At 40.5% G+C, this 26,561-nt stretch overlaps 1 protein-coding gene across 2 annotated transcripts in view; it reads left to right on the top strand.

Annotated features, from left to right (window-relative positions):
• Nucleotides 1-26,561, top strand: part of ARHGEF26 (Rho guanine nucleotide exchange factor 26) — a 112,654-nt gene that overhangs the window by 23,590 nt on the left and 62,503 nt on the right. For both annotated transcript variants that reach the window (XM_074963748.1, XM_074963747.1), the window contains exon 6: nt 4,202-4,362. In XM_074963748.1, the coding sequence (XP_074819849.1) occupies nt 4,202-4,362 (161 nt within the window). The remainder of the gene's footprint in view (nt 1-4,201; nt 4,363-26,561) is intronic.

Genomic DNA, 26,561 nt, shown 5'->3' with positions numbered 1-26,561 from the left:
ACCAGGGCGGTTAGAAGAGCACAGGAGGGCACGGTGCACATCAGAGAAGCTTTGAAAACCAGTTTCGTGACTGGCCAGGCTGCGGTGTGAAAATTCTGTTTGTTTCTCCTTGATGAACTCCCCTCCCCCTCCCCCCCCCGGTTCACTCTACTTCCCTGTAAGCTAACCATCCTCCCCTCCCGCCTTCGATCACCGCTTGCAGAGGCAATAAAGTGCTTCACATTCATGCATTCTTTACTAATTCATCATACAAATAGGGGGATAACTGCCAAGGTAGCCCGGGAGGGGTGGTGAAGGAGGGAAGCACCGGGTGGGGTGGTGGAGGAGGGAAGGACAAGGCCACACAGCACTTTAAAACTTATTGAATGCCAGCCTTCTGTTGCTTGGGCAATCCTCTGGGGTGGAGTGGCTGGGTGGCCGGAGGCTCCCCCACCGCGTTCTTGGGCGTCTGGGTGAAGAGGCTATGGAACTTGGGGAGGAGGGCGGTTGGTTACACAGGGGCTGTAGCGGCAGTCTGTGCTCCTGCCTTTCCTGAAGCTCAACCATACACTAATATGCTCCAGTTTGATCCTCCAGCAGCCTCATCATTGAATCATACTGCCGCCACCTGTCAGCTTCAGCCCTCTCTTCAGCCCACCATCTCTCCTCCCAGTCGTTTTGTGCTTTCCTGCACTCTGACATTGTTTGCCTCCACACGTTTGTCTGTGCTCCATCAGTGTGGGAGGACAGCATGAGCTCAGAGAACATTTCATCGCGAGTGTGTTTTTTTTCGCCTTCTAATCTTCGCTAGCCTCAGGGAAGGAGAAGATCCTCTGATCCTTGAAACACATGAAGCTTGTGGAGAAAAAAAAAGGGACAGTAGTATTTAAAAAGACACATTTTATAGAACAAGGGGTACTCTCTTTCACAGTAAACCTTGCTGTTAACATTACATACATAGCACATGTGCTTTCGTTAAAAGGTCGCATTTTGCCTCCCCCCCCCCACGGCGTGGCTAGCCCCTCCCCGTGGCTAACAGCGGGGAACATTTCTGTTCAGCCACAGGCAAACAGCCCAGCAGGAACGGGCACCTCTGAATGTCCCCTTAAGAAAAGCACCCTGTTTCAACCAGGTGACCATGAATGATATCACTCTCCTGAGGATAACACAGAGAGATAAAGAATGGATGTTTGAACTCCAGCAAACATACACTGCAATGCTTTGTTCTGCAATGATTCCCGACTATGTGCTACTGGCCTGCGTGGTAAAGTGTCCTACACTGGTGGATGGAATAAGGCTGCCCTCCCCAGAAACCTTTTGCAAAGGCTTTGGGAGTACATCCAGGAGAGCTTTATGGAGATGTCCCTGGAGGATTTCCTCTCCATCCCCAGACACGTTAACAGACTTTTCCAGTAGCTGTACTGGCCGCGATTGCTAGGGCAAATTAATCATTAAACATGCTTGCTTTTAAACCATGTATAGTATTTTAAAAGGTACAGTCACCAGAGGTCCCTTCTCCACCTGGCGGGTCCGGGAGGCAGCCTTGGGTTGGTTCGGGGGGGACTGCCTCCAGGTCCAGGGTGAGAAACAGTTCCTGGCTGTCGGGAAAACCAGTTTCTCTGCTTGCTTGCTGTGAGCGATCTACAACCTCATCATCATCATCTTCCTCGTCCCCAAAACCTGCTTCCGTGTTGCCTCCCTCTCCATTGAAGGAGTCAAACACGGTTTGGGGTAGTGGTGGCTGAACCCCTTAAAATATCATGCAGCTTATCATAGAAGCAGCATGTTTGGGGCTCTGATCCGGAGCAGCTGTTCGCCTCTCTGGTTTTCTGGTAGGCTTGCCTCAGCTCCTTAAGTTTCACGTGACACTGCTTTGGGTCCCTGTTATGGCCTCTGTCCTTCATGCCCTGGGAGATTTTGACAAATGTTTTGGCATTTCAAAAACTGGAACGGAGTTCTGATCGCACGGATTCCTCTCCCCACACAGTGATCAGATCCCGTACCTCCTGTTCGGTCCATGCTGGAGCTCTTTTGCGATTCTGGGACTCCGTTATGGTCATCTCTGCTGATGAGCTCTGCACTCACCTGCAGCTTGCCATGCTGGCCAAACAGGAAATGAGATTCAAAAGTTTGCGGGCCTTTTCCTGTCTACCTGGCCAGTGCATCTAAGTTGAGAGTGCTGTCCAGAGTGGTCACAATGGAGCACTCTGGGATAGCTCCTGGAGGCCAATACCATCGAATTGCGTGCACACTACCCCAAATTTGACCCGGCAAGGCCAATTTCAGCACTAATCCCCTTGTCGGGGGTGGAGTAAAGAAATTGATTTTAAGAGTCCTTTAAGTCCAAAAAAAAAAAGGGGGGGGGGGGGGAAGCTTCGTCATGTGGACCGGTGCAGGGTTAAATCAATTTAACACTGCTAAATTCGACCTCAACTCCTAGTGTAGACAAGGGCTAAGACTCCTTTTATCTGAGCCTGCTGGGATAAAGCAGCAGTTGGCTGCTTCCATGCAGCCTTTCTAGGCAGGCCTGGAGGAGCCACCTTTGCCGCTCCTCTCCTGGGGCGCGGCATAGTAGGACCATGGGGCTTCCAGCAGAGGGCCATGAAGAGCCCTAGTACACCCAATCACAGAAGGAATACATTTTTGTGGATTTGATTTAAAGCTGGAGTTTTTAAACTATCCAATACCTGTTACTTGTTTCCAATTTTAAAATTCCAGTTCTTTGAAGGAGAAGAGATTTTAGAAGTAAGTGAAGGATTTTGAATAAAAAACCTGGGATCTGAAGGGAATAATCACGAGCACCCGTAAGCACTGAAGGGCATTCATTAACATCATCTACAGAAGAGTCCACTGTACTTGAGATGCTGATCAGTCCTTTCAGAAGCTGGAAAGGTCCAATGTGTTCAACATGTTTGTCAACATATATGTTACTTCTCAGTTAGTAAAAATCCACAATCAGAACTTTCAGCATACAGTCAGCTTCTGAAGTATATTCCCTTCAGGTTTGAAGATGCTTAGAGACACTAATTACAAATAGTTCCTGAAATTCATGTGAAGATATTTACATTTGTTATATTGGCAGCCAAGTTCTATAAATCCAAGTGTCCTTACTGTAAGACAGTCAAAAATTTCTAGGAAGTAGATGGAATAACAAATGTCTCAGAGCCAGTGGGACCCCATGGTGCTATTTAAAAAGGAAGTGTCAACATTCTTTAGTGATCAGCCAGTCTGTATATACAGCAAGATCCAGGAACCCCAGTTAGATTTTTCAAATGAAAAACTAAAAGCAGGGCAGGGGAGGATATTACAACAACTGGATACATTTCTACATCTGAAACAGTAAAACCCTGGTTGACCAAACCTCTGCAGTTCAAAGATCAACTGTATCACTAAGGTTTTCTATGTATGCCAGCCAGCTGAAGGAAGAGTTGGGAGGAAAGACCCAGGGGTATGGTGCTATATTGGCTGACTGATGGGGAGAGAGAGAAGCAGTGACAGAAATCTTTTTGTGAGAGGCTGTATATGTGTGCCAGAGGTCTACCCTTTCCTCCTCAGCTAACTGGTCCACCCTCCTAGTTCTGTCTACTAGCTGAATCTTTGATTATCCAAAGGTTTTAAGTGTTCCCATAGACTTTTGGGTAATCAAGGTTCCATTACACAAGAATGTTGGCCTAGTAGATAACTTGAAAAGACACATTAACGGATGTGTAGCAGCCTGCCTATGTTTAAATTCTCTGCCCCAGAGTACTGGAGTGGGCAAATCTTTTAAGAGACATGTTGATGTCTGCAAAACTGAAAAGATCACAACTGGTTTGAGTTTAACACTTGGCTTAACATTCTTTGGATATGTCTACACTACAGTTAAAAACTCACAGCTGGCCTGTATCAGCTCACTTGTACTCGTGGGGCTTGGGCTGGAGCCCAGGCTCTGGGATCCACGTCTACACTGTAATATTGCAGCCCAAACGTGAGTCAGCCGTGGATGTTTAATTGCAGTATAGACATACCCTTTGACTATGAGTCAGAGTTGAAAAGGCTGCGCTTTTTTTTTGTTTGTTTGTTTTTTGCAGTACTCCACTTTACATTTAAAAGTAAATTTTGTGACTACTTTCAAACTTGTATTGGCAAACTGTCTGGATGATAAATTCTTCTGTTGTAATTTATACCATAACTCATCCAAAACAAAACAGTTGATTGTAAGTCTGTTTTTCCTACCGTGCAGGCTATATTTGAAGTAATATCATCTGAACATTCATACTTGCTGAGCTTGGAGATTCTGATCCGGATGTTTAAAAATTCCAAAGACCTGAGTTTAACAATGACCAAAACAGAAAAACACCATCTTTTCTCCAATATTGCTGATGTCTGTGAAGCGAGCAAAAAGTAAGTTTATTGTAAAGGACAAAACCCTTTTTTATTTGCATGAAATTCTGAGAGTGGTGGTTACGCGCAGAAATAAATTACTGTGTGCATTATATTTCATGACTTCAGTAGGAAGCATCTCTACTTGATTTTTGTGGTGATAGCAAGAAAAAAACAAATCTAATTTTCATTAAAACCAAATGGTCTCCAATGACAAATACAAAAGGTTGATATTTTATGCTTTAAAAAGACTAATACATTCAGATGATAGATGGTCCTGTCATATTTTAAAATAGTAAAATACGTTTTGCAGCAGTTCAGAATAAGTAAAATACAATAACTAAAGCATAAAATTGTGGTACTTCAGTTACTTTTTTAATGATTGACAAGGAAATGAAGTTGTTCGTTGTTTAAAAACAACAAAATATGTTTGAGAAGATGGATTTCGTAATAGGTGTGTGTTGAGTTATGGTATGTTACCAGTTATTAGCAACAGATTTATTGTTGCCTTACTATAACTCTGTGCTGAGAGGAAAAATTAGCTACTAAATAATACATTAAAACTGAATGGAAATCATTTTGAGAAGATGTCAAAACGGGGGTTAATCTTCTGGAATATTTTAAGGCATTAAATAAACATTCTTGTTTTTTAAAAGGGAGATAAAACTTTCGAAGTACTTAGAAATATGAAATAAGAAATAGCATGAGTATCATTAAGTCAAACCAAAACAGCAGAAAAATATTTCAATGATTCTTTATGTGAATTGAACAGGTGCTGCAGAAACTACTTCCGTGTTTATCTTGCTTGTATCGTACACGCACAAATGTGTCTGTTTGTTTGGCTGGAGGAGGAGGAGGGAGATTCATTTTGTTTGTTCATTCTTTAGTTTTTGGTCCAAATTTTGTGCTTATTAATCCCAGTCCTGCATGGAATGAAATGGAATCCGTACCAAATTAGTCCCTTTGTGTTTTGTCATCAGTCTTCTTGGCAACCTCAAAACAGTGTACTATGTAGTTGGAAATGACTGCATAGCTCTCTCTTTTTTTTTTTTTTTTCCATGAAACAATACATTTTCTTTTTTGCATTGTTTACATGGTTTGGGGGCACGTATTGTGTGTCAGAATTTGAAAACCAGTATGCTAGAGGTAAATTAATTACATTTAATTTCAAGTTGTATAATGAAGCTACTCTTTTTCCTTTTGTACCTAAAGCTCTGAAATCAAGTAGGCTCTTCTGAATAAAGTGTAAAATTTCTATCGGACTCTTTTCACTTTTTTTTTTATTTCTGTCCAAGCACCGTATCCTCAAATCTAGTTTTCATCCAGACAAGTTTTTGGAGTTTTGACTCTGTCTCATTCTTTTTACCAAACTGATGTCCAGCTATATTATAAATATTCTTATATCCAGCTACAGGTTTTTTGGAAATTAACATTAAATGCAAATACTGGAGATCAGTTTTAAAACTTTATTTTGTATTTACTTTTTCAATAAATTTGAAGGAAATAACACAATACTAAAGAGCAAAGTACTGTGATAGAATGAACAGTATAAGAAAAAGGAAAAACATTCTGCGAGAAAGATACTGTTTTAAATAACAATTAAACTCCCATTTAGGGCCCAAACCGTTAACTTCAGTGGGAGTTGAAGATCCTCAGTACCTTTCAGGATTATGCCCTTAGTCTTTCATGGTAGAAGCTCAGAATTATAACTTTACAACTAATCATTGCCTGATATTATACTGATATGAAGTGATAAGAGAAAAACTACCTCTTTCTATCCCTGGAATGTCATAGCATTTGAAGGGAATAGAAGAATATTTTTGAATACTATTCCCACCTGCTGTCCTTTGAGATTTGGTCCATACGGCTTCCCCACTGACTTCATTGACCTACTTGCAGTGTATAAAGTGAAGCACAAAGTTTGCAGAATCAGGGACTTAGGTTCTTCATTTGTGGAATATCAAATGTCATTTTCAATTCTTGAAGTCTCTTCTAACAGGAAATCTTTTTGCAGAAATAATCTGACCATATTCCTTCCTTCCTTTTTTTTTTTTTTTTTTTTTTTTAATTAGGGTTTAGTTGTTACAGACAATGTCATTGGTGTGCATGATGCATTACAGACAACTAAAATAATTCCAAGCCTCATGGAGTTTTTAATCTGAATTAGGATAGAAGGGATGATGACAGTAATGGAGAGTGAAGAAGGGGGAAAGAAAAGTTGTGGATTACAGTAATAAGAAGTCATGGAATAACCATATGTGTAATTGCATCTTGTCAGTGCCATTTTTTTCTTTACTACATTAAACATTTGGGATGCTGTCCAGAGTGGAGCTATCAATGGAAACGAGCATCAGATGGGTAACCAAAAAAACTGATGGGAAAAAAAAAAAAAAAAGTTTTCTGACAACATCCAGAAACCTATTTCCAATATTTTTTCAGGATTCAGACTTTTCCGTTGGGTTAAATAGACTTTATTATTCAAAGCAGCAAATCTGGTTGCTACTTGCATTAATTGAAAGAGAAACTGGAACAGATCCTGCTTCCTTTGTGCTACTCTAGCAATCTTTGCCTGGAATAATGGCCCCTTGGGGCTGGTGAAAGCCAGTGCAATGGGCCTCTGGCTGGACCAAGATTGGGTGGAGATGGTCAAGTGGCATAATGTCAGCTCTGGCACCACTCTCAATATGTTCAAAGTGTAGCTCTTGAAGATTGAGCCCTCTGCTTTCAAGCCGGAGGAACCATGTTTCATGACTATCAACCTAACTTCCATAGCTTGGATTTTACCAGTCTGAGATTCTAACTTTTTAAAAATCGATGTTAGAAAGTGACTCCTTTAGTGAAGCAGTCCAATGATTTGGATTGTATTTTCTTGATGTGCAGCTTCTTGAGATTGTTGATCTTGTATCATCAGGGTCCTACCATAATATTTGCAGGACTCGGGCTGTATCTTGAACAGGCTCTTATATTGAGAGATATCTTTCATAGAATATCAGGGTTGGAAGGGATCTCAGGAGGTCATCTAGTTCAACCCCCTGCTCAAAGCAGGACCAGTTGCCAATTTTTGCCCCAGATCCCTAAATGGCCCCCTCAAGGATTGAACTCACAACCCTGGGTTTAGCAGGCCAATGCTGAAACCACTGAGCTAGCCCTCCCCCATCTCTTATCTTGTTAGCTTTTTCTAATGCTTTCCTCACCACAGTACTTGCAAAATAAACAGCAGATAATTGTTTGCTTTTGTGACTGTAGTGACTAGATGAGAAAATGCTTGAATGGACCTGGTCAGAAGTGTGTCTTGACAATTATTTAGATTTCATAGAAAGTATTAATTAAATGCCAGTTGTTGTTAATCAGTTTGGGAAACTGACCTACAGTAGCTGGAGGGGAGGATCATATAAATACATCTAAATATGTTAGAACACTGCATCTCTAGGGTACAGTGGTCTGCACTATCCAGTACAACTACAGGTGCCTTGTCTATATCCATTACAACTTCCAGTCCTGGATAGTTGAAGAATTGTCTACTATTTCCAAGGAAGTATGCAAAAATATATTGCTTAGCAGTTCACTTTAAATTCAGGAGAACATGAAACACTGTTTTAACACACTCTAATTAGGCAGGTAGGGATAGATGCCCAGAAAGAGGGGAAAATTGAAAATATAAGTTAATGTACTCTTAAAATTACCTGTTGGATTTAAAACACATTTGTTTTTATCATTAAACCGTTAATAACCAAAAATAGGAAAATAAAACAGCCATATCTAGTCTTTCAGGATTTTTAAACTAATCTTAATATGAGTCTATTGAACTGTCCTAAATTCAGCAACAGTTTAATATTTGTCCTCAAGTACTGGCTCTTGCAAATGCATTCTCTAATCAGTGAGTAACCGTTTACCTTCTGTTGAATGTCATTGTGCAGCATTCCATTTTATCTTTTTCATAAAGTGCATAGTCCCTTTACTGTTCTTGAACAGTGTCTGTGTATGTCATAGCACCTGTCTCAGAAAGCTGCATTGTGTTTGGAAAGGAACTTTCTTGAGTAGACAGTCAGCAGAGAGAGGAAGAAGTGCTAGATAAACAGAGGTCATATGAAATGGATGTGTCTGCAAATCTTTAAATGGTTGCTAACATTGTAAAGTCTAATTTTGTTTCTTTTTTGGCCAATTGTTCAGACTTTTATTTGTACTTATATTAAGACTTTTTTCAGTCATTTTCTTGTACTCTAAAAATGGCAAAGTAATTTTTTCATGGAGTGTGTATGCGTATGCTACACTTGTAGGTACATATGTAATTCTCAATCCAATTAATTTCTCAGGGGTTGTATTACTATAGTTTGTGCATTGTCCACAGCCTGGTGAGTGGGTACTACACTGGCTGACAGGCCTGAATTGCTATGTCCCAAATAAGTAAAAGAAATTAAAGCTTTTGCTATTTTTTTTTCTTTTCTCTTCCTGGTTTCTAATATGAAAGTCAGCAAACTGGATGAAGGATTCAAACAAAGGCCCCTGTCACCTTGCAGTCTTTAATGTATTGATCCTCCCAACACCCATCTGAGGTAGGGATTAGTATGCCTATGTTACAGATGGGAAACTGAGACACAGAGGCACTATGTGCCTTGCGCAATGTCATACAGGAAGGCTATAGCAGAGGTGGGAACTGAACCCAGGTTTCCCGAGTCTCAGGCTAGCACCTCAATCATAGACCATCCTTCCACGTTTGCATTTGCTACCTTTTCCCTCTTCTTCGGTCCTTCATTTTGTATCCTTTTCTATGTAGAAATTGCTGTGGCTTGAATTTCTTTAGCATTTAAGGCTGCAGAATTTGTAGGCCATATGGGGGAAAGACTCTCCCCATTCACCCTAGTGCATCTTATAAATTCTGGAGGCTCCTAGCCCCACTGACCTCACCTCTTGCTTCCCATTTATTTCAAGTATCCCAGTGAATCTTATGTCCCTTGTGTGGTAGTATAGTTTCATATCCCCCAAGGTTGTGCTGTAATATGATTTTATTTCTCAGAGTTTGAAACTGGAAGTGGTATACAACAAGCACAATCTGGATTTTGGCTTAAGTATAGATCTGAGTGGACAAAATGATTTGAGAAAGCACACTGCTGCCATATACTTAATAACTATTTTGATTGGAATGTGTCTGTACATTTCAATATTTGGATTAATTTCCCCATAAAGCACAACACAGATACAGCATCTCTTTTCTAGTGATGTCTTAGTTTTACTCAACTTGTGGTAAATGGCACAAGTACATTTAAAAGTTTCTTGTCCCAAGTTGGGCAGGGTTAGATTCTGAGATCTTTACTTCACAAGTAGTCCCAATGAAGCCAACAGGAGTCAGGAGCATCCTGACTAAGGATGTGAAAATCTGACCCACAAAGATTGAATGTTTTGGTCTGAATTAGAACCCAGAGCCTGTCTAGGTAAGTCTTTTAGTCTAACGGCTTAGAGTGCTCTCTCACATTTGTCACTGACTGTTTTATACTCCACTTATTAAATAATTCTGTGTTCTAAGGAATTAGTAGTTTTATTAGTAAGGGCATTGCAAATAAAATGAAATGGCCCACCATTTATGGCTGATGATGGAATCTTTCATCTCCAGGTAACTCATCTGCAAGGCCCCAGGTTGGCAATTCTGAAAACCAATATTGTCTGACGGTTGTTTGGTAGAATAATATGAGTTGGTTATCTCTCTCCAGTTCTTAATGGACAGGTGTTGATGTTACAAAACCACTCTTGCAATAGGTAGTAGTTGGCACCTGTTTTTGTTAGCTTAATACATAGCAACGATTTAGTTAGCCTAGAAACTTTCCTTGCCCTATGGATCATTCCTGTAGGGCACAGCATACTGGCATATCAGTGATCAAGTTTACACTGGGATCCAGTGTTAATCTTCAGCTTTTCTTATAACTAAATTCACTAAAACTATTTTTAAATGAGAATTTTAAAGTAGCAAAAGGAAAACAAAAGTTTTTAGAGGAATCTTTCTAACTCCTTTTAAATAATTTTCTTCAAAATAATGGGGGAGGGGGAGCAGGAGAGAGGGGAAACAATGGAAAATAACAAACTGGCCTAAAATTATAATTTTATTTCTGCTTGTCTAGAAAATTTAGTTAGTGGCTCAAGAACTTTTTTTTGTAGTTTGGAGTGAAAAATGGGTTGTTGTTCCTTTCTCAAAACTTAAAGCATATTTTATTTCCCCAATTACGGGATTCTGTAAAACCATAGTGAACAAGGTGCTTTTGAAATACTATCTTTCTGCAGCTTCATCTATACAAACAAGCCCATGGGAAAGGATTTTGCAACTAAAACCTCTCTCTTAGTACATCAAAACTGTTTGACCTCCTTTTCAAAAGTTTCAAAGGTGGTGTAAAAACATTCCCCAGTCACGAAAGTGTAGTAATTTAATACAGCTGTCCTATTTTACATGGTATATTCTAACCAAACTTCCTTTTGTTTTTAAAAACACAGTCTCAAATTGCATATTAGGGTAATAGCTGGAATTCGTTGGCTTCTGAGACAGGAAGGTAGCTACTGAAAAACAAATGCACTGGCAAACATGCTACATTTTAATGAAGATCACATGTAGTTTATATCTGGTATCTTGAGGTTGAACATGTTCAGTGGAAAAGCTCCCCAGAAATGTCAAGATAAGCTTCTAATAAATGACAAGGCCATTCCTAATTGAACAAAGCTCTCTTTGTAACAGGTAAAAAACAGACAGCAAAGCCTGTCTCTGCGTTTGGAAGCTTATTGACATATCTCTCCTCAGAAAAGAAGGGTTGATTTGAATAATTTGTGTAGGGTGCAATATGCACAGTCATGTTTAGCTATAAAGTACTTTGCAAGATTACTTCAAAAAGCTAAAGTCTCATAATTATGAGTATATATCTGATTATATAATATGCCTGTTCACAAAGGATATACAGTATGTATAAAATCACATGAATTTTATCAAAATTCAGTGAGAGGTGGACTGTCTTGGGAGAGAAGCTAATGGGGATGTAATAGGCTGATGTACGCTGAAGTAAAAGTTTGTATAGCCTGAGAATAAATCAGTTTTCTAGTCAAATAAAGAGCTTGAATCTCAATGCATTGAGCAAAAATGGTCAGTTTCCCAAGAATCTGTCTTGGAAAGGAAAAGTCAAAAGGAAATTATTTAAGCATCTCTGAAAACAGTTTATCCGACATCCCTAAACAACAAATTTACAAGACTGTTGGGAGTTTTACTGCGGTGTTCCCTTTTCTCCCATTAGTTCAACAAATGCTTAGAAACCTATAGAATATCAAAAGATTAGTGTTAATAGGGAAGAAAGACAAGGAAATAGAAAACACACTGATTCACAAAGTTGTTTAGACTATGTAATGCCTAATGATTTCAGAGGTATGTGGCTTGTGAGGAACCTAGCACATATTGGGAGCTTATGTTCCCTGAAGCATCTGGCACTGGCTTCTGTTGAAAGACTAACCATTGGTCTGACTCAGAGTGTGGCCATTCTTATGTTTTTTTTTAAATATATATTGCATATGAGCTACACATGTAAGACATACCTGTGTTGGGAACAGGTAGCTTTTCAATAGTACTGCTTTGTAAATCAAACTAATGTATCTATACTTGCCCATATCTTGATATTGTGCACTTTTTGCTTTTGCCATATAATACTCTTCCTGCTGGTGAATATTCCTGTTATGTTCTCTCATTCTCAGACTGTTGAGATGGTACATACTGACACTCTTAATCGTTTTTGATCTTTAGAAATGGTGAATTGTTTGGAGTTTGTGTAATATATTCATGTATAGTAGGTGAATGGTAACGAAAGAATTTTTCACAAATTCTAGATCACCAGTTTGAGTGTAATCTAAGACAGAGACTAACAGTCATTACCATCTGCTGACTCTACAGTGGCCTGAAATGAGTTGGTTTTCTCAGTCCAGTTTATAGTGGACAAGTGTCTGTATCCCAGTTGTCCTTTTTTTTTTTTAGCCATTTCAGCAGAAACAGGCCAAGTGCTAAACTGAATGCACAAGGAGAATTAGCTACACTCTAACCCCTCAAGGTGTTGCTTCTAAATCAAGTTGGAAGCACACGGATAGGTAAAACCACAGTATTAGCATTACCAATTTATGTTTAAAGATTTGAACTCTGATTTTTCACATTGGACACAATGGGTTAATCTGTAAGGGGGAAAATCTAATTCCTTGGCAGTAGATCTGAGTGAATGGGCTTTGAGAAAGAGGGCAGACAAACAGGGATGGGAGGGACAAAACCCTCCCATGTAATCTGGAAGCAAGGTGTGAGAACCACCTACTCAGCTGATTCATGGCTGTTACTGTTACAACTCATGAGGAGTTTTACTACTTGTAGTCTATTGCACTCGCAGTGCTGGTGGCCTGTGGACCCGTGCAGCGTGCTGACTTGTTGACCGTACCCTATTACTCCTGTGTTCGGCCCAAATCTCCTACTCGGAGTAAAACTATGCAGAGATCTGCAGCAGAGTTTGGCTCCACGTTGCAGGGGACTGCTGCATAAGGTGACCAGACAGCTAGTGTGAAAAATCGGGATCGGGGGTGGGGGGGGGGTAATAGGCTTCTATATAAGAAAAAGCCTCATATCAGGACTATAAAATCAGGACATCTGGTCACCCTACTGCTGCATCTCCCCTTTGCAGTCCTTGCCTTTCCCAGCATCCCCTTGTATCCTGCATTTTGCACCCTCTGTGGCTGTCACAAAATTCCAAGGAGCCCAGAGACTTTAGAGCAGTGGTTTTCAACTTTTTTAGGCTGCGTACTCCTTTTGAAATAATGTAGTCTGTGTACCCCAATCTGAGATAGGGTCATAATATAGCTATGATTAAATTGCCAAGCCTTACTAAATAAAATGCATTGTCTGCCATTGTAAGATTTTTCTTGAGTAACCCTAGTGAGAGTTTGCGTACCTCAGTTTGAAAACTACTGCTCTAGAGCAGCAAGTTCCAGAGTATCAGTGTCCATTTCCTAGCTACGGTCCATGGATTTCTGTAGATGCCAGCACATGAATTTTAGCATTTGCAGTATCAATAACTCTGTCAACCATTCAGCACAAAATGCACTTTCACTTCCTAAGAATAATTTTCTAAATGACATTTAGGGCAATGATAGACGGTTAATGTAAAGTTGAGGCAATTGGTGCTCTTTAGAGACATTTAGGAGAGACAAGTGGCTAGAGAAAACATTCGTTGTTACTGTTTGGATAGGTGTTTCCCATAAAAGGCCTTTACTTGGTCTTTCCTGTAATACTGTTTCTATATTCTTCTTTTTCAATAGTTAGTCCGTACACCTTGTCTCTTTTACACTGAATCAGCAGCAAATCTAAGTGTGAAAGAAGTAACATGTATATTCCATAGAAAAAGGCGCTGGTGAAAGAATAGTTAAGTACCTCCAAGGTCAAGAAATAGCAAAGCTAATGCACATGTAATCTTAACTGCTCCATCATAATGTGTTTATGAATTCTGAAGTATGTGATCACTGAGGCCTAACAGTAAGGCTGATGTGCTTGCCAAGGTAAGGATTGTTCAATGTCATCATTTTTGCAGTTAAAAAAACTTTGCAGCTTTTCTTAGATTAATCTAGCCACTGTTAAAATGTCTCTGTATTTTACCTCTGGCTCTTTCCCCATTCAGATAAATTGGCCTCAATTATGTGATAAACCTAAAACAGAGCATTAGTGAAATTTATCTGATTACCTAGCAACCCATCTATAGAAGCTTCTTCACTCCTACTTTGATTGTCAGTATTCTTTGTGTGTTGTTCTTCTATTAAGGGTATTCTGACAAATGAATTCCCTCCGTTTGTGCCCCTTTCTGAAAGATTTATGACTCTGGAGAATTCTATTCCATCAGTATGTCTTCCCTATAGAAATACAACACAGATGGCACATAACTCATTGCGCCACATATTTATGAGAAGCGTTTCACTATAGGAGCTCCCTTTGGAGCATTCCCTTTTATAACTGTGGATTTATTCTACACTCTTCTGTCAGATCTGTTGCCTAGGACTTCTCTATGTCCCAGTTTTCTTTTGCCTCTAGGATCAAGTATGTTTAGAGGGGCTCATGCTCAGTTCAGATTGTCTTCTGTTTTTCCCACATGAATTAATAGTCCTTATCCTGCCTGATTCTTTATTATCTAACTTTTTATCTTTGATAATGTCAGTAAATTACCAATCTGCTTTTTTTTGGCAACAACTCCCTCAATGAGAAAACACACACGCGCACTTCTGTATGTCAGCCCTCTAAAAAGATTGGTTGAATTAGTCTTATATTTCTTTGTACTTATGTATCAACAAATAAGTTTATCACCAGCAGTAATCTCAGAAATCTGAGTTATCCAAGCCATAAAACTGAAAATATTCCAGCCAAAAATTATGTCTCATAGTAGTGTTAGGAATGATTTCTGATGACTTTTGCACTTGGAACACCATGGCCCTTGGTGAGCAAGTATAGTTCAATCCCCCACCCATAAGACGAAGTTGGAAAATGACTTAAAAGGTGCACTGCTAGGGATGGGTGGGGCGATATGCATTGTGCTTCCTTATGTGCTGATACACAGGTACAGATTTTCAAAGGCACCAAATGGAGTTGGTGTCTAGTTCCCATTGACTTTCAATGAGAATCAGTTGCCTAACTGCAGTTAGTATCTTTGAAAATCTCCCCACTAGTCAGTAGTTCACTCTTTTTCAGTGCAATAATAATTTAACAGATTTATTCCCCACCTTCTTAAAATAAGGAATAAAAACAGAAATATTCAACATTATTGAACGCATTGTTGGACTTGCCACCCAGTAACCAGAAAAAAACTCTTGTTTGTGATGTACCTCCACATTAGATTTGACTAGCTCAGATTTGCTTGACCTTGAAACTTTCACATCCAACTGTCTAATGTGAATTGACTAGATAACGGTAACTGAGATGTTCATGGATGCTAAAACGTTAGAATGGAATAATTTACGGTTACAGATGCAGTTTTAAAACTCTCAGCAGCAAATTGTGTTACAAATTCTGCTGCATTTAAAATTTTTTTTTCTGGTTTTGCAATACCATCTTCAATAAAGTAAGTGTTAGTGGTCAGAGAAGGAACACGAGAACTGGCCAAAGAAAAGGAGTATTGATTTTATCAGTCTTTGTTTCTCCCTCAGTAAGTTGCAAGTGGTAGCTTGCTATATTGGAAGTAAAACAGAGAGGTACCAAGCTGTATGAGGAACCCATAATTCTCCCATAATGCACAGTGGATGTAAGGAAAGAAAATAAGGATCTTTGTTAGAGTATGCACAGTATACTTATATGACAAAAAGATTAAATGAACCCAGTTATCTGTAGCATAGCATCCCTTCAGTTCTGAATGATTATTAAGGATGTTTTAATTTAGTTGTTTGAACTATAGCAATAATAGGGATTAAATATAACAGCTACCACTTAAGTTCAACTGAAAATGATGATTCTTTACACTGCATGTAACATTGCTTTCTCTAGCTTCCATGTTCTCCATGTGTACTGAACTTTTCAGCACCAGAGTGGTAGGTTACCACATTACACTTTATTGCAGGGGTCGGCAGCCTTTCACAAGTGGTGTGCCGAGTCTTCATTTATTCACTTTAATTTAAGGTTTCACTTGCCAGTAATACATTTTAACGTTTTTTAGAAGGTCTCTCTCTAAGTCTATATATTATATAATTAAACTATTGTCGTATAAAAAGTAAACAAGGTTTTCAGAATGTTTAAGAAGCTTCATTTAAAATTAAATTAAAATGCTGATCTTACGCCGCCGGCCTGCTCAGCCTGCGGCTCCGTTCACCTAGGCCGGCAGCAGGCTGAGTGGGGCCTGCGGCCGGGACCCCGGCTGGCAAGGGGCTGGCAGCCAGAACCCCAGACTGGCAGCAGGCTGAGCGGGGCTGGCGGCCGGGACCACTGAGCAGCTCAACCTGCTGCTAGTCCGGGGTTCTGTCCACTGGCTCCTACCAGCCAGGGTCTCAGCTGCCGGCGCGGGATCCCGGCCCTGCCCACATAGATTGGGTACCAACCTTCTCCCTGATTCTAGCCCATTTTCTTCCCCTCTCTCTGCACTGAGCACAGGGCTGGGGGTGAAGGAGCGGGTTGGGTTGTAGAGTCTGGCCAGGAGCTAGAATGAGGGAGGGGGCTCAGGGTTGGGGCAGGAGGTTTGGGTGTGGAGTGCTTACCTGGGTAGCTCCCATTTGGTGTGAGGGGTGCAGGCAGGAATGTGGGGGGGGGTGTACAGGAGCTCCCGTTCGGTGCTCAGGGTGGGGATGAGAATGTGGGGGGTGCAAGAGTCAGAGCATGGGGTGTGGGGGGACTGGAGTAAAGGCTGAGGTCATGGGGGTGCTGGGGGCAGGGCAGGAGGCTGGGGTGTGGGGGGGTGCCGGGGTCAGGGCAGAGAGCTGGGGGTGTGGGGGGGTGCTGGAGTCAAGGTTGGGGTTGTGGGGGGGTGCTGGAGTCAGGGCATGGGGCTGGGGGATGTGAGGGGGGTACAGGGGTCAGGGCAGAGGGCTGGGGGCGTGGGCTAGGGTCGTGGGGGTGCTCCCAGCCCCCTGCCGAGAGCGGCTCATGGCAGGGGGCTGGAGGGGATATGCCCTGACCCCACCTCTTCTCTGCCTCCTCCCCAGAGCAGCAAGCACGCTGGGGCTCCACTTCTCCCCCTCCCTTGCAAGGGCCATCAGCTGATCGGCAGCAGGGAGAGAGAGGGGGAGTGGCAGGAACCCAGCACTCTGGGGGAAGGGGGGGGGGCTCGCTTGCCCTGTAGCAGCAGTGGGTAGGACCAAGCTTCTTCACCCTGCCCCTGCGGGAGAGGACGGGGGGGGGGGCGGAGAAGAGCGGGCAGGATTTTTAATGGCACGCTGCTGCCTGCCAGGGTCCCAGCCTGGGTTCAGCAGTGGGCTGAGCGGGGCTGGTGGCTGGGACCCAGCAGGAAGCAGCGTGCCATTAAAAATCGGCTGGCGTGCTGTCTTTGGCACGCGTGCCATAGGTTGCCGACCCCTGCTTTATTGTATGCAAGCTGATGAGACTTCTGTCTATCATAGTGTTTTCAAACTGCCCATAGTGTCTAAGCTTTTCCTATGTAAAATAGAATGCCAGTAGCCAAGTGGGCTTCATGGAGTCTCTGATTTGTCATCTTTTCAGGCCTATAGAAAGCTCTGAATGAGGTAAGCTTTTTTGGGGGGGTGGGGAGTGGTTGGATAGGATAGAGAGATTCGAATATTCTAGTTATGGTTGGAAAAGCTTTATCAAGTAAGTTTTTGCAGCATTTTCTGAAGGAGGTCAGACTACTGATTTCATCCCATCTCCTCTGGAAGCTTGTTACACATACATATCCTTTCAGCTGAGTGTGCTTTTTTGTTGGCTCTTAAGTGCTTTATTCTGGTAGCATAGGGTTGCCAACTGTCTAATCTCACAAACCCAAACAACCCTGCCCTGCCCCACCCTGCTCACTCCATCCCCTCTCCCGTACCCTCACTCACTTTCACCGGGCTTGGGGAGGGGGTTGGGGTGCGCTCTGGGGGTGCTCCGGGCTGAGCCTGGGGCAGCGAGTTTGGGTGCAGGAGGGGGTGCGGGCTCTGGGAGGGAGTTTGGGTGCAGGAGCAGGCTCCAGGCTGCGGTAGAGGTTGGGGTGTGGGAGGGGGTGAGGGATTCGGGCTACAGCTGGGCGGTGCTTACCTTGGGCTGCTCCCGGTTGGTGGGTGCAGCAGGGCTAAGGCAGGCTCCCTGCCTGCCCTGGCCCCAAACCACTCCTGGAAGTGGACGGCATGTCTCTGCAGCCCTTGGGAGTGGGGGCAGGGAGGCTCTGTGCTCTGCCCTTGTACCCGCAGGCATCGTCCCCGCAGTTCCCACTGGCCGCAGTTCCCGGCCAATGGGAGCTGCGGAGTTGGCGCTTGGGGTGGGGGCTGCATGTGGAGACCCCCTGCCCCCACTTCCCCTCCGGGGGCCGCAGACACATGCTGGCTGCTTCCAGGAGTTCCACGGGGCCAGAGCAGGCAGGGAGCATGAAAAGTACCTATTGCAGCACAGCTGGTTTAATCTTTCTTTAGAAAGCTGTCACAGTATTCATGTAAGAAGAATTATTGTCTCCAGTTCTACATTTGTAGAGAAAAACTATATAAAAGTATTGTATGTAAATAATAAATTTATATAACACGTATTTTGCATCTTTCCAAGTAAGTTGTTCAAAAATCTGAAGCTGTGATCCTATGTTTTGCAAGAAATGGGATTTTGCCAGAATCAGTCCTTGAGTATTAGAGCTTAGAAAGCATAGTTTGTTTTTGTCAAAAGGGGTGGGAGGTGTGTGCACGCGCCTGCAGTTTTCAGGGAGACCTGCTATATTATCCCTAAATGGTGCTCAAAACAATTTTAAAAGCAAGGCTGTTGAGCTACATTTCTGGCAATGTGGATGACCAGACAGAACCGTGTGACTGACTTGTACAAGCATACACTGACAAAACAGACATGAAGTCTTTTATTGCTCTGTTAACATCATGCAGTTAAGACCAGTTCATGCTGTGGTTTTGTACCAAAATTAAATTTGATACAAAACATTGTTAGCGTTTCTTCCCCTCCTGCCCAATACCATTGTAGCTCTAGACTAAAAGTACTATTCTTCCCTTCCATTCATTGCCACTCTTCATTTAGAAATAAATATACCACTCACATAGATAAGCAATAATCAGATATTTTTTGGTAAGAAAACATTTTAAAAGTTGCTAATTACTATATTCTGATGCTGTGTACTAGTTTATTACTGTAAAAATCTAAAATTGGTGAAATTTTATGGAGCTGGTGAAATTAAAACAGCCCTTGAATGTATTTATGTAGGAGTTTCAGTGTAGGTGACAAGATTTGATTCTATGTATAATTCATCTACAAAAACTACAGTAGAAGAATGTTAGTTGCAAAGTCAAATACTCAAAAATTAGGAAATGTGACAATTAAGGTTGGCCGAGCATGTTGTATATGCATTGTGATACAGTGTTTTAATTACATAATCATACACTTTTTTTTTTTTTTTTACACATTTTAATAGTGAGGTTAATGCTTATTGCTGAGTAGTCCCACTAAAGTCATCCCTAAGTATTTGTATGATGGGGCCCTGAGAGAGCTGCCTTATGGGAGCATCTATGGAAACTAACCTGATTCTGTGCTGCCTCAGTGTATGCTCCTGAATGAGCCAACACATACCTGACTAGTGCACAGAGTATCAAGCCCTAATGTACATATATAGAAAGTGGCCAAAATTTATGACCTCAGCTGCAGTTAAGTTAGCAAGTTCTGTAAGAATTTGGATGTTGATGTTCGAGGAAAGGCTCTCAGAGACTAAGGCTACTGGTATTTTACCAGCCAAAGTTGTGCATACGTTAAATGTTTTTTCACTGTTCTGATACCAGGCATTCAATTAACAGGAATACATTTAAACCCAGATGGGATAATCTTTAAAATACATAAAAATTATCTGTCTACCAAACATCACTGTGTAAAGGGTGGGAATGTTATGGATTTTTTTTTAAGCAAATACATTGCAAATGTGACTTCATGAAGCAAGACTATTTCAGTTGAGGTGGTTAGACTGTGGTTTCGATTTATTGAGGCTAGAATTAAGTTTAAGATTAGAGTCCCAAGTGGATTGATTTAAATAAATCAGTCCTAATCATGTTTTGCATTTGTCCTTGACATTTTTTTAAAGAAGGAAAATAACTACTTTCATTGGTTGGTAACAATAACACTTGATTGGCAACTAAATATAGCCTTCCCCTAAAGTTGGTGCTTTTTTGCTAACCAGGAAGATACACTGCATTTATACAACCAATTATGTAGCTTAATGTTTTACCTGATGATGATAAAGTTTTACTTGTTATTTGTGCCAAACCCTATTTGGATGGAAATTTAAATTAAATTAAAATGCATAAAATAGCATTTTATTTTAAATTAAAGCTATTTTAAGTGTGCTGGATACACAAGACATTTACCAAAACATGTTTTGCATTTAAAACTAATTTATGAAACAAAGGAAGTATCTGTATTGAAATCAACTGACTGTTTCTGGTCACTGTGTCCTTCAAGATTTTAGAACTAGTAGATATCACCCTTTCACACCTAGTTTTTATTCATCCATTAGAAAAGGAAAACAGGCTTTTCTACTTTAACTCTGAATGAACGAGTCATTGAACTAAACTAGTTGAATAAATTTCAATGAAGAAAATACTCTTTGCACCTTCAGAAAAGGCTACTGCTGTCAAAAGCTGGTTCAACAAACGCTGGTTCCATGTGTTTTATCCAGTGACTTCCAACAGTTCTGTGGTTTGACTATTTAAAACTTTGGGAGCAAGTGTGTGTTGCTTGATTTTTATTTAAGTGATTTTAATAAATTATAATAGTGTAGGCCTTAATGTAGGTTGTCAGTTTTAAATATGTTTAGTTTCTAAAACTAAACCTATTTAAATAAATTTTTTAAAAATCATTGATTTTTGTCCATCCTGGGAGAGTCACCTGCTGATGAATATAAATGGTTTGGCAAAGCAGCAAGTTGAAATAGGTGGTTAGTGACCTCTCACATCCAGGAGTCCTGAAATAGTCTTTAGTTTATCCTGTTCATTCCTCTGGGATAACAATGGCCTTTCTGCTTATGTTTTCTGTTTTTTTTCTTTCCAGCTTTTGTGCTTCTGTTTTCTATCATTGTAAATACTGTGGTAAATATAGGTAAATGGGCACAAGGTCAATCCAGTGAGTGAGCTGTTTTTAAAGTACAGAGGTTAAATGCCAAATTTAACAAATTGTTACAGCAAAAAGTGTGTAGCAGGGAAGTGTGCCTTTAAACTCAGAAGTTTGACAGTGTTAGCAACAGACCATGAAGACAAAACTAATTTGTCACTTGTGGGTGTAGCTTCTGACAACTGCATTTAGGTAGCAATGGGTTGCCGGTTTTGGATGGACATATACCTGGAGGTTTCATCACATGACAATCTTTAATTAAAGATTAATCTTTAATTCCTGGAGACTCCAGGACAGTCCTGGAGGGCTGTCAACTATAATGTAACAAGGAGGGGAAAGTAGTAGTATTATTAAAATGTGCTCAAGCTAAACAATAAACCAGATGAAGTCATGTAAAACAGACGTGTGCTGTGCTCTACTCAGTTTCGTGTATGCATACTAAAATGAAGTTATAAAAATCCACAAAACACTCTAAAATGTGCAGTGTTCTTACTCTGACCTTTTGGCTACAGCATGAGGAAAATAAATCTTTCAGAAATAAATGTTATCTGTACTTCTCTGTAGTTTTTAAAGATGCTGGAAGCTAGTGTGAGGGTTTGAAGCAATAACTCCGACATGTTATACATGATATGCAGTATATATGGTATAAATGGTATGCATGGTGTGCAGTTATACATGGTGCAGTACATTGATTCAGAGCTTTTCTAGTCCTGTTGGAGTAGCAGAGCTCTCTAAACAGTTTGCCCTGCAAAAACTGCTGTTAACTGTCACTGCTTGGTCTAACTGAACATTTCTCTGAGAGATGTTCATACTTATTCATTAGGGAAATAATGAAGTTCCAGGTTTGGTTGGTCAACCTGTTAGGCATTTTCAGAAACACATCAGACTTTGTAAAGTCATTTACGCTGATGAGAACAAAATGGATATAAGCTGAGCAATTTGATGCAAAAGTAGCCCCACCCTTCCCTTCCTATTCCTCCCCTACTTCGCCCCACTGTGAGGACTCCAGTGTCAAAAAGACTAGAGTCCCATATTGATATCAGGCAAAGCAAACTATGGTTTATGCAATCACTTTATTTATATTTTGGTTATCTAACTAATGCAAAACAGTTACTTCCTTTAAAGTCTTTTTTTAATCCTGCACTTTGGCAAATCTTTTATGTTAGTTAAAGCAGCTTGACTGTACACTATTAATGGCCAAGTTACTACTGTTGGGTTTCTGACTGTATTCCTTCTTATATTAGAGCTGGAGAAAAGGAACTTAGCATCCTTATAGCAGCAACAGAGTAGCTTCTAAAGCATTTCAGTGCTCTGTATATTATTTAACACTTTGCATTTAGAATGAGAGACTTTGTGAGCAAAGAGTAAATGCTTTGATTGCATGAAGCAGAATGGACTAGTGGAGTGAGTACAAGATCAAGAATTATGAAGACATACATTCTTATCCTGTCTCTGCAGTAGATTTACTATGTTCCCGTTGGCAAATCACTTGTCTCATTTTCCAGATCTGTAAAGTGGGGCTAATACTTTACAGGAATTTAGAAAATTTGTAAAGTCTTTTGAAACATGTGAAGTGCTGAATAGGGACGGCAGTAAATAATAATAATGCAAGATATAACTCTAGGTTTCATTGAACAATGCTTAAATAATTGGAATATGTTAAATGCCTCTTAAGACGAAGGAGCAGATAATGATCTCAGTTATGCTGGTGTAAATCTGGAGTAACCCTATTGACTGCAATACTTATGCTGGTGTAAATGCAGCATAAGTATTGCAGTCAATAGGGTTACTCCAGATCTACACCAGCATAACTGAGATGAGAAACTGACATCAAGCCTCTAATATCCCTATTGTCTAGCTTAAAAAATAAATATTTAAAATAGGGCTGTCAATCGCAGTTATGCACGATTAATTCAAAAATTGCAAATAATCGCACTGTTAAACAATAGAATACCAATTGAAAATATTTAGGTTTACATTTTCAGTTACACAATACAAAGTGTACAGTGCTCACTTTTTATTTTTTCAAATATTTGCACTGTAAAAAAGATGTATGAGGTGAATTGAAAAATACTAAGTACCTTAGTGCAATCTCTATCATGAAAGTGCTTTTTACAAATTATTTTTTTGTTACAGAACTGCACTCAAAAAATAAAACAATGTAAGACTTTGGACTTGTAGGCGCTAATCAGTCCTACTTCTTGTTCAGCCTATCGCTAAGAGAAACAAGTTTGTTTACATTTATGGGAGATAATGCTGCCCGCTTCTTATTTACAATGTCACCTGAAAGTGAGAACAGGTGTTCGCATAGCACTGTTATAGCTGGTGTTGCAAGATACTTACGTGCCAGATACGCTAAAGACTCATACCTATTCATGCTTCGGATGTCATTCCAGTGGACATGCTTCCATGCTGATGATGCTCGTTAAAATAATAATGCATTAATTAAATTTGTGACTGAACTCCTTGGGGGAGAACTGTATGTCACCTGCTCTGTTTTTCCCCACATTCTGCCATATATTATGTTATAGCAGTCTTGGGTGATGACCCGACACTGCACTGTTCTGGGTGCTGGTCTCCTTCACTCAAGAGATAGACCTTTTCCCTTGAAGGTCTGGGAGAGACTGACTGCCTCTCGCCTGGGCAGCCTTTATATAGGGCCTAGCCTGGCCCTGATTGGCTGCCTCTTGCTCAGCCCTGATTGGCTCCCCGCAGGCCCTCTCTGACTGCCTGTCTATGTAGCTGCTCTGGCCTGCTGTAGCCCAGTCTGGCCTGAGGGTGGGGCACTGCCCCACCACACTTCTGTTTTTACAGTGCAAATATTTGTAATAAAAAATAAATATAAAGTGAGCACTGTACACTTCGTATTCTGTGTTTGTAATTGAAATAAATATATTCGAAAATGTAGAAAACATCCAAAAATATTTAAATAAATGGTATTCTGTTATTGTTTAACAGAACGATTGAGCAGTTAATTGCAATTAATTTTTTTAATTGCTTGACAGCCCTAATTTAAAACCTTCCTAGTGATAAGATTGACTTGTGATTTTTTTTTTTTAAGGCCAGATCTCAGCTAGTATGAATCACTATGGCTCCATCAAAGTCAATAAGGTATGCTCACTTACACCAGCTGAGGATCTGACCCATTGTTTAGTGGTGATCTCAGAAATTGGTGGAAGGATTTTGAAAAGCCCACCAAACTATTACATTGTTTGTAGAAGAAATTAGCATGTTAGAACATGATGCACATCCTAGTCCCCTGTGTGAAACAATAAATATGCTGTAATTTAAACAATAAGAACCTGGGTGGAGAAAGACATAAGTGAAATAATTTTAGTGGGCAGTTTGAAATTTTTCTTTGGGGGCAGGGAGCAGAGGAGAGCGAATAATGTTTGTACTTAGCTAGACAACCAGTGAAGAAAAGGCCGAGACACCAGAAGAGCCACACATCTCCCTGAATCCATGCAGAGTAAGCCTGTTTCTCATGGCTTTTTATGAATTAAGAACTGGAGGACATTAAATAATATGAGGATGGAAAAGGATCTTTTGAGTCCTCAATCCTACAAGGTGAAGAGCACTCCTGTGAGGTGCAGAGAACCCCCACTTGCCAGTGACTTTGGATGGGAATTGAAGGCCTAGCACCTGGCAACAATGCTCAATGTTTCTAAGAATGGAGCCCTAATTTACAACGGCAAAGGAAACAGAACAAGCAGTCTAGGACCCAGTTATACCTAGAGATGTCCGAGTTATATTCTCTTGCTATAGTTGTAGTTTTCATATTAAATAGTGCACATAGGATAAGGAAATTAAGTACTGATTGTCTACCTCCCTACTTAGAGACCCCTTTAATCAATAGCACATGGAGAAATAGAAGTACAAACTGACCACTTGTGAAGCAATCCGATTTACTTTAGTGTGTCCTAATGTGAGACAGATCCAGTCCTAAATTATCCTGGTTAAAGGACTCAAGTGTCCACGTAAATGCATACTCAACTGCCAAGTGTCTTCAAATTTGTCAGTCTTGTTCAGTAACTCTTGTGGTTAATTTGAGAGGAAATGTTTGCCAAAATGAAATGGTTGATTTAAGGTGTTGGTTCCTTCTAGGGCGCTCAGAGCTACTAGCTGGAGCAAATTCCTGTTTGCTTTGTACAAAACTCCCACTGAAGTCTGTGAGAATTTTGTTTGTGTAAATAGGGCATGATTTGGCCCCTACAGTAGTTAGCTCATATGAATTATATCAATTAACTGTGGTGGCATTTGTGATGGTAAATCAGGGGTTAAAACTGTTCATATTAGCAGGAAAACATAGCATGAGCAAATTGCCAGCACAAATATCAAGGCACTGTTCCTGCGTAATGCTTAACTGAAGGTTAATGATCAGCTTAAAATATAGAAAGGCTCTTAACAAAGAGCTGCCAAATTAAAGCAACAAGCATTTGGAGAGAGTCTTCCTTTCTCGTTAGGGAGTTAGGATTGACTAAAGCTTAGTCTGTTGTTCCTTGATCTAAGAAATCAATGAAGATGCATTTTCTAAATAAATTTATATAGCCCTTAAAAAAGAGGCAGCCTGACTTACATTAGCGAATTACAGGATATTTATTTGGATTACCAAAGATATGGTGAAAGAATTAGACCCTCTTTCAAGGTCTTGTCTGACTTTAGTTTAAATGGGTTCAAAGTTTAATCAGAAAAATTTCTTAGATTTAAAGGAAACAGCAACACTTTATTTAAGTCTTCTGGTATTAAAAGGCCAGACACAGTTTGTGATGAGCAGCTCTTGTGATTGATCAGAACTAATTTTTAATCTTCAAACCTAAAGGATTTATTGAAGTAGCTGGTTTACTGATAAGCTATAGCAAGCTGGATGCACAAAGGGAACCTGTTGATCCAAATCTTGATTCATAGCACTCTGTATAAGAATAGCCTGCTGCTCTAGGTAGGTTGTTTTTTTTGTTTTTAAATAAGTGTGATTTTCCCTTGTCTTCTAAAACATTCCTACCCTAGATTTTTACTGTTCCCTGAAAAGATTATGGACTGAGCACCTGATGCCAAAAATATGATTTAATTTTTAAAACATAAGGATAATTTTCTAGTTCAAACATTAGCAGCCTTCAACTACCTGAGGGGGGGTTGGGTTCCAAAGAGAATGAAGCTAGGATGTTCTCAGTGGTGGCAGATGACAGAACAAGGAGCAGTGGTCTCAAGTTGTAGTGGGAGAGGTCTAAGTTGGATATTAGGAAAACCAATTTCACTAGGAGGGTGTAAAGCACTGGAATGGGTTACCTAGGGAGGTGGTGGAATCTCCATCCTTTTTAAGGCCCAGCTTGACAAAGCCCTGGCTGGGGTGATTTAGTTGGGGTTGCTCCTGCTTTGAGCATGGGGTTGGACTAGATGACCTCCTGAGGTCTCTTCCAATCCTAATCTTCTATGATTCTATGATCTTTTCAGCATGCCAGAATATGAAATGGGA

The sequence above is a fragment of the Natator depressus genome, chromosome 9, assembly GCF_965152275.1.
Source record: "Natator depressus isolate rNatDep1 chromosome 9, rNatDep2.hap1, whole genome shotgun sequence".
In the NCBI taxonomy this organism is placed as follows: Eukaryota; Metazoa; Chordata; order Testudines; family Cheloniidae; genus Natator; species Natator depressus.
This window is presented reverse-complemented; position numbering and strand designations above follow the sequence as displayed.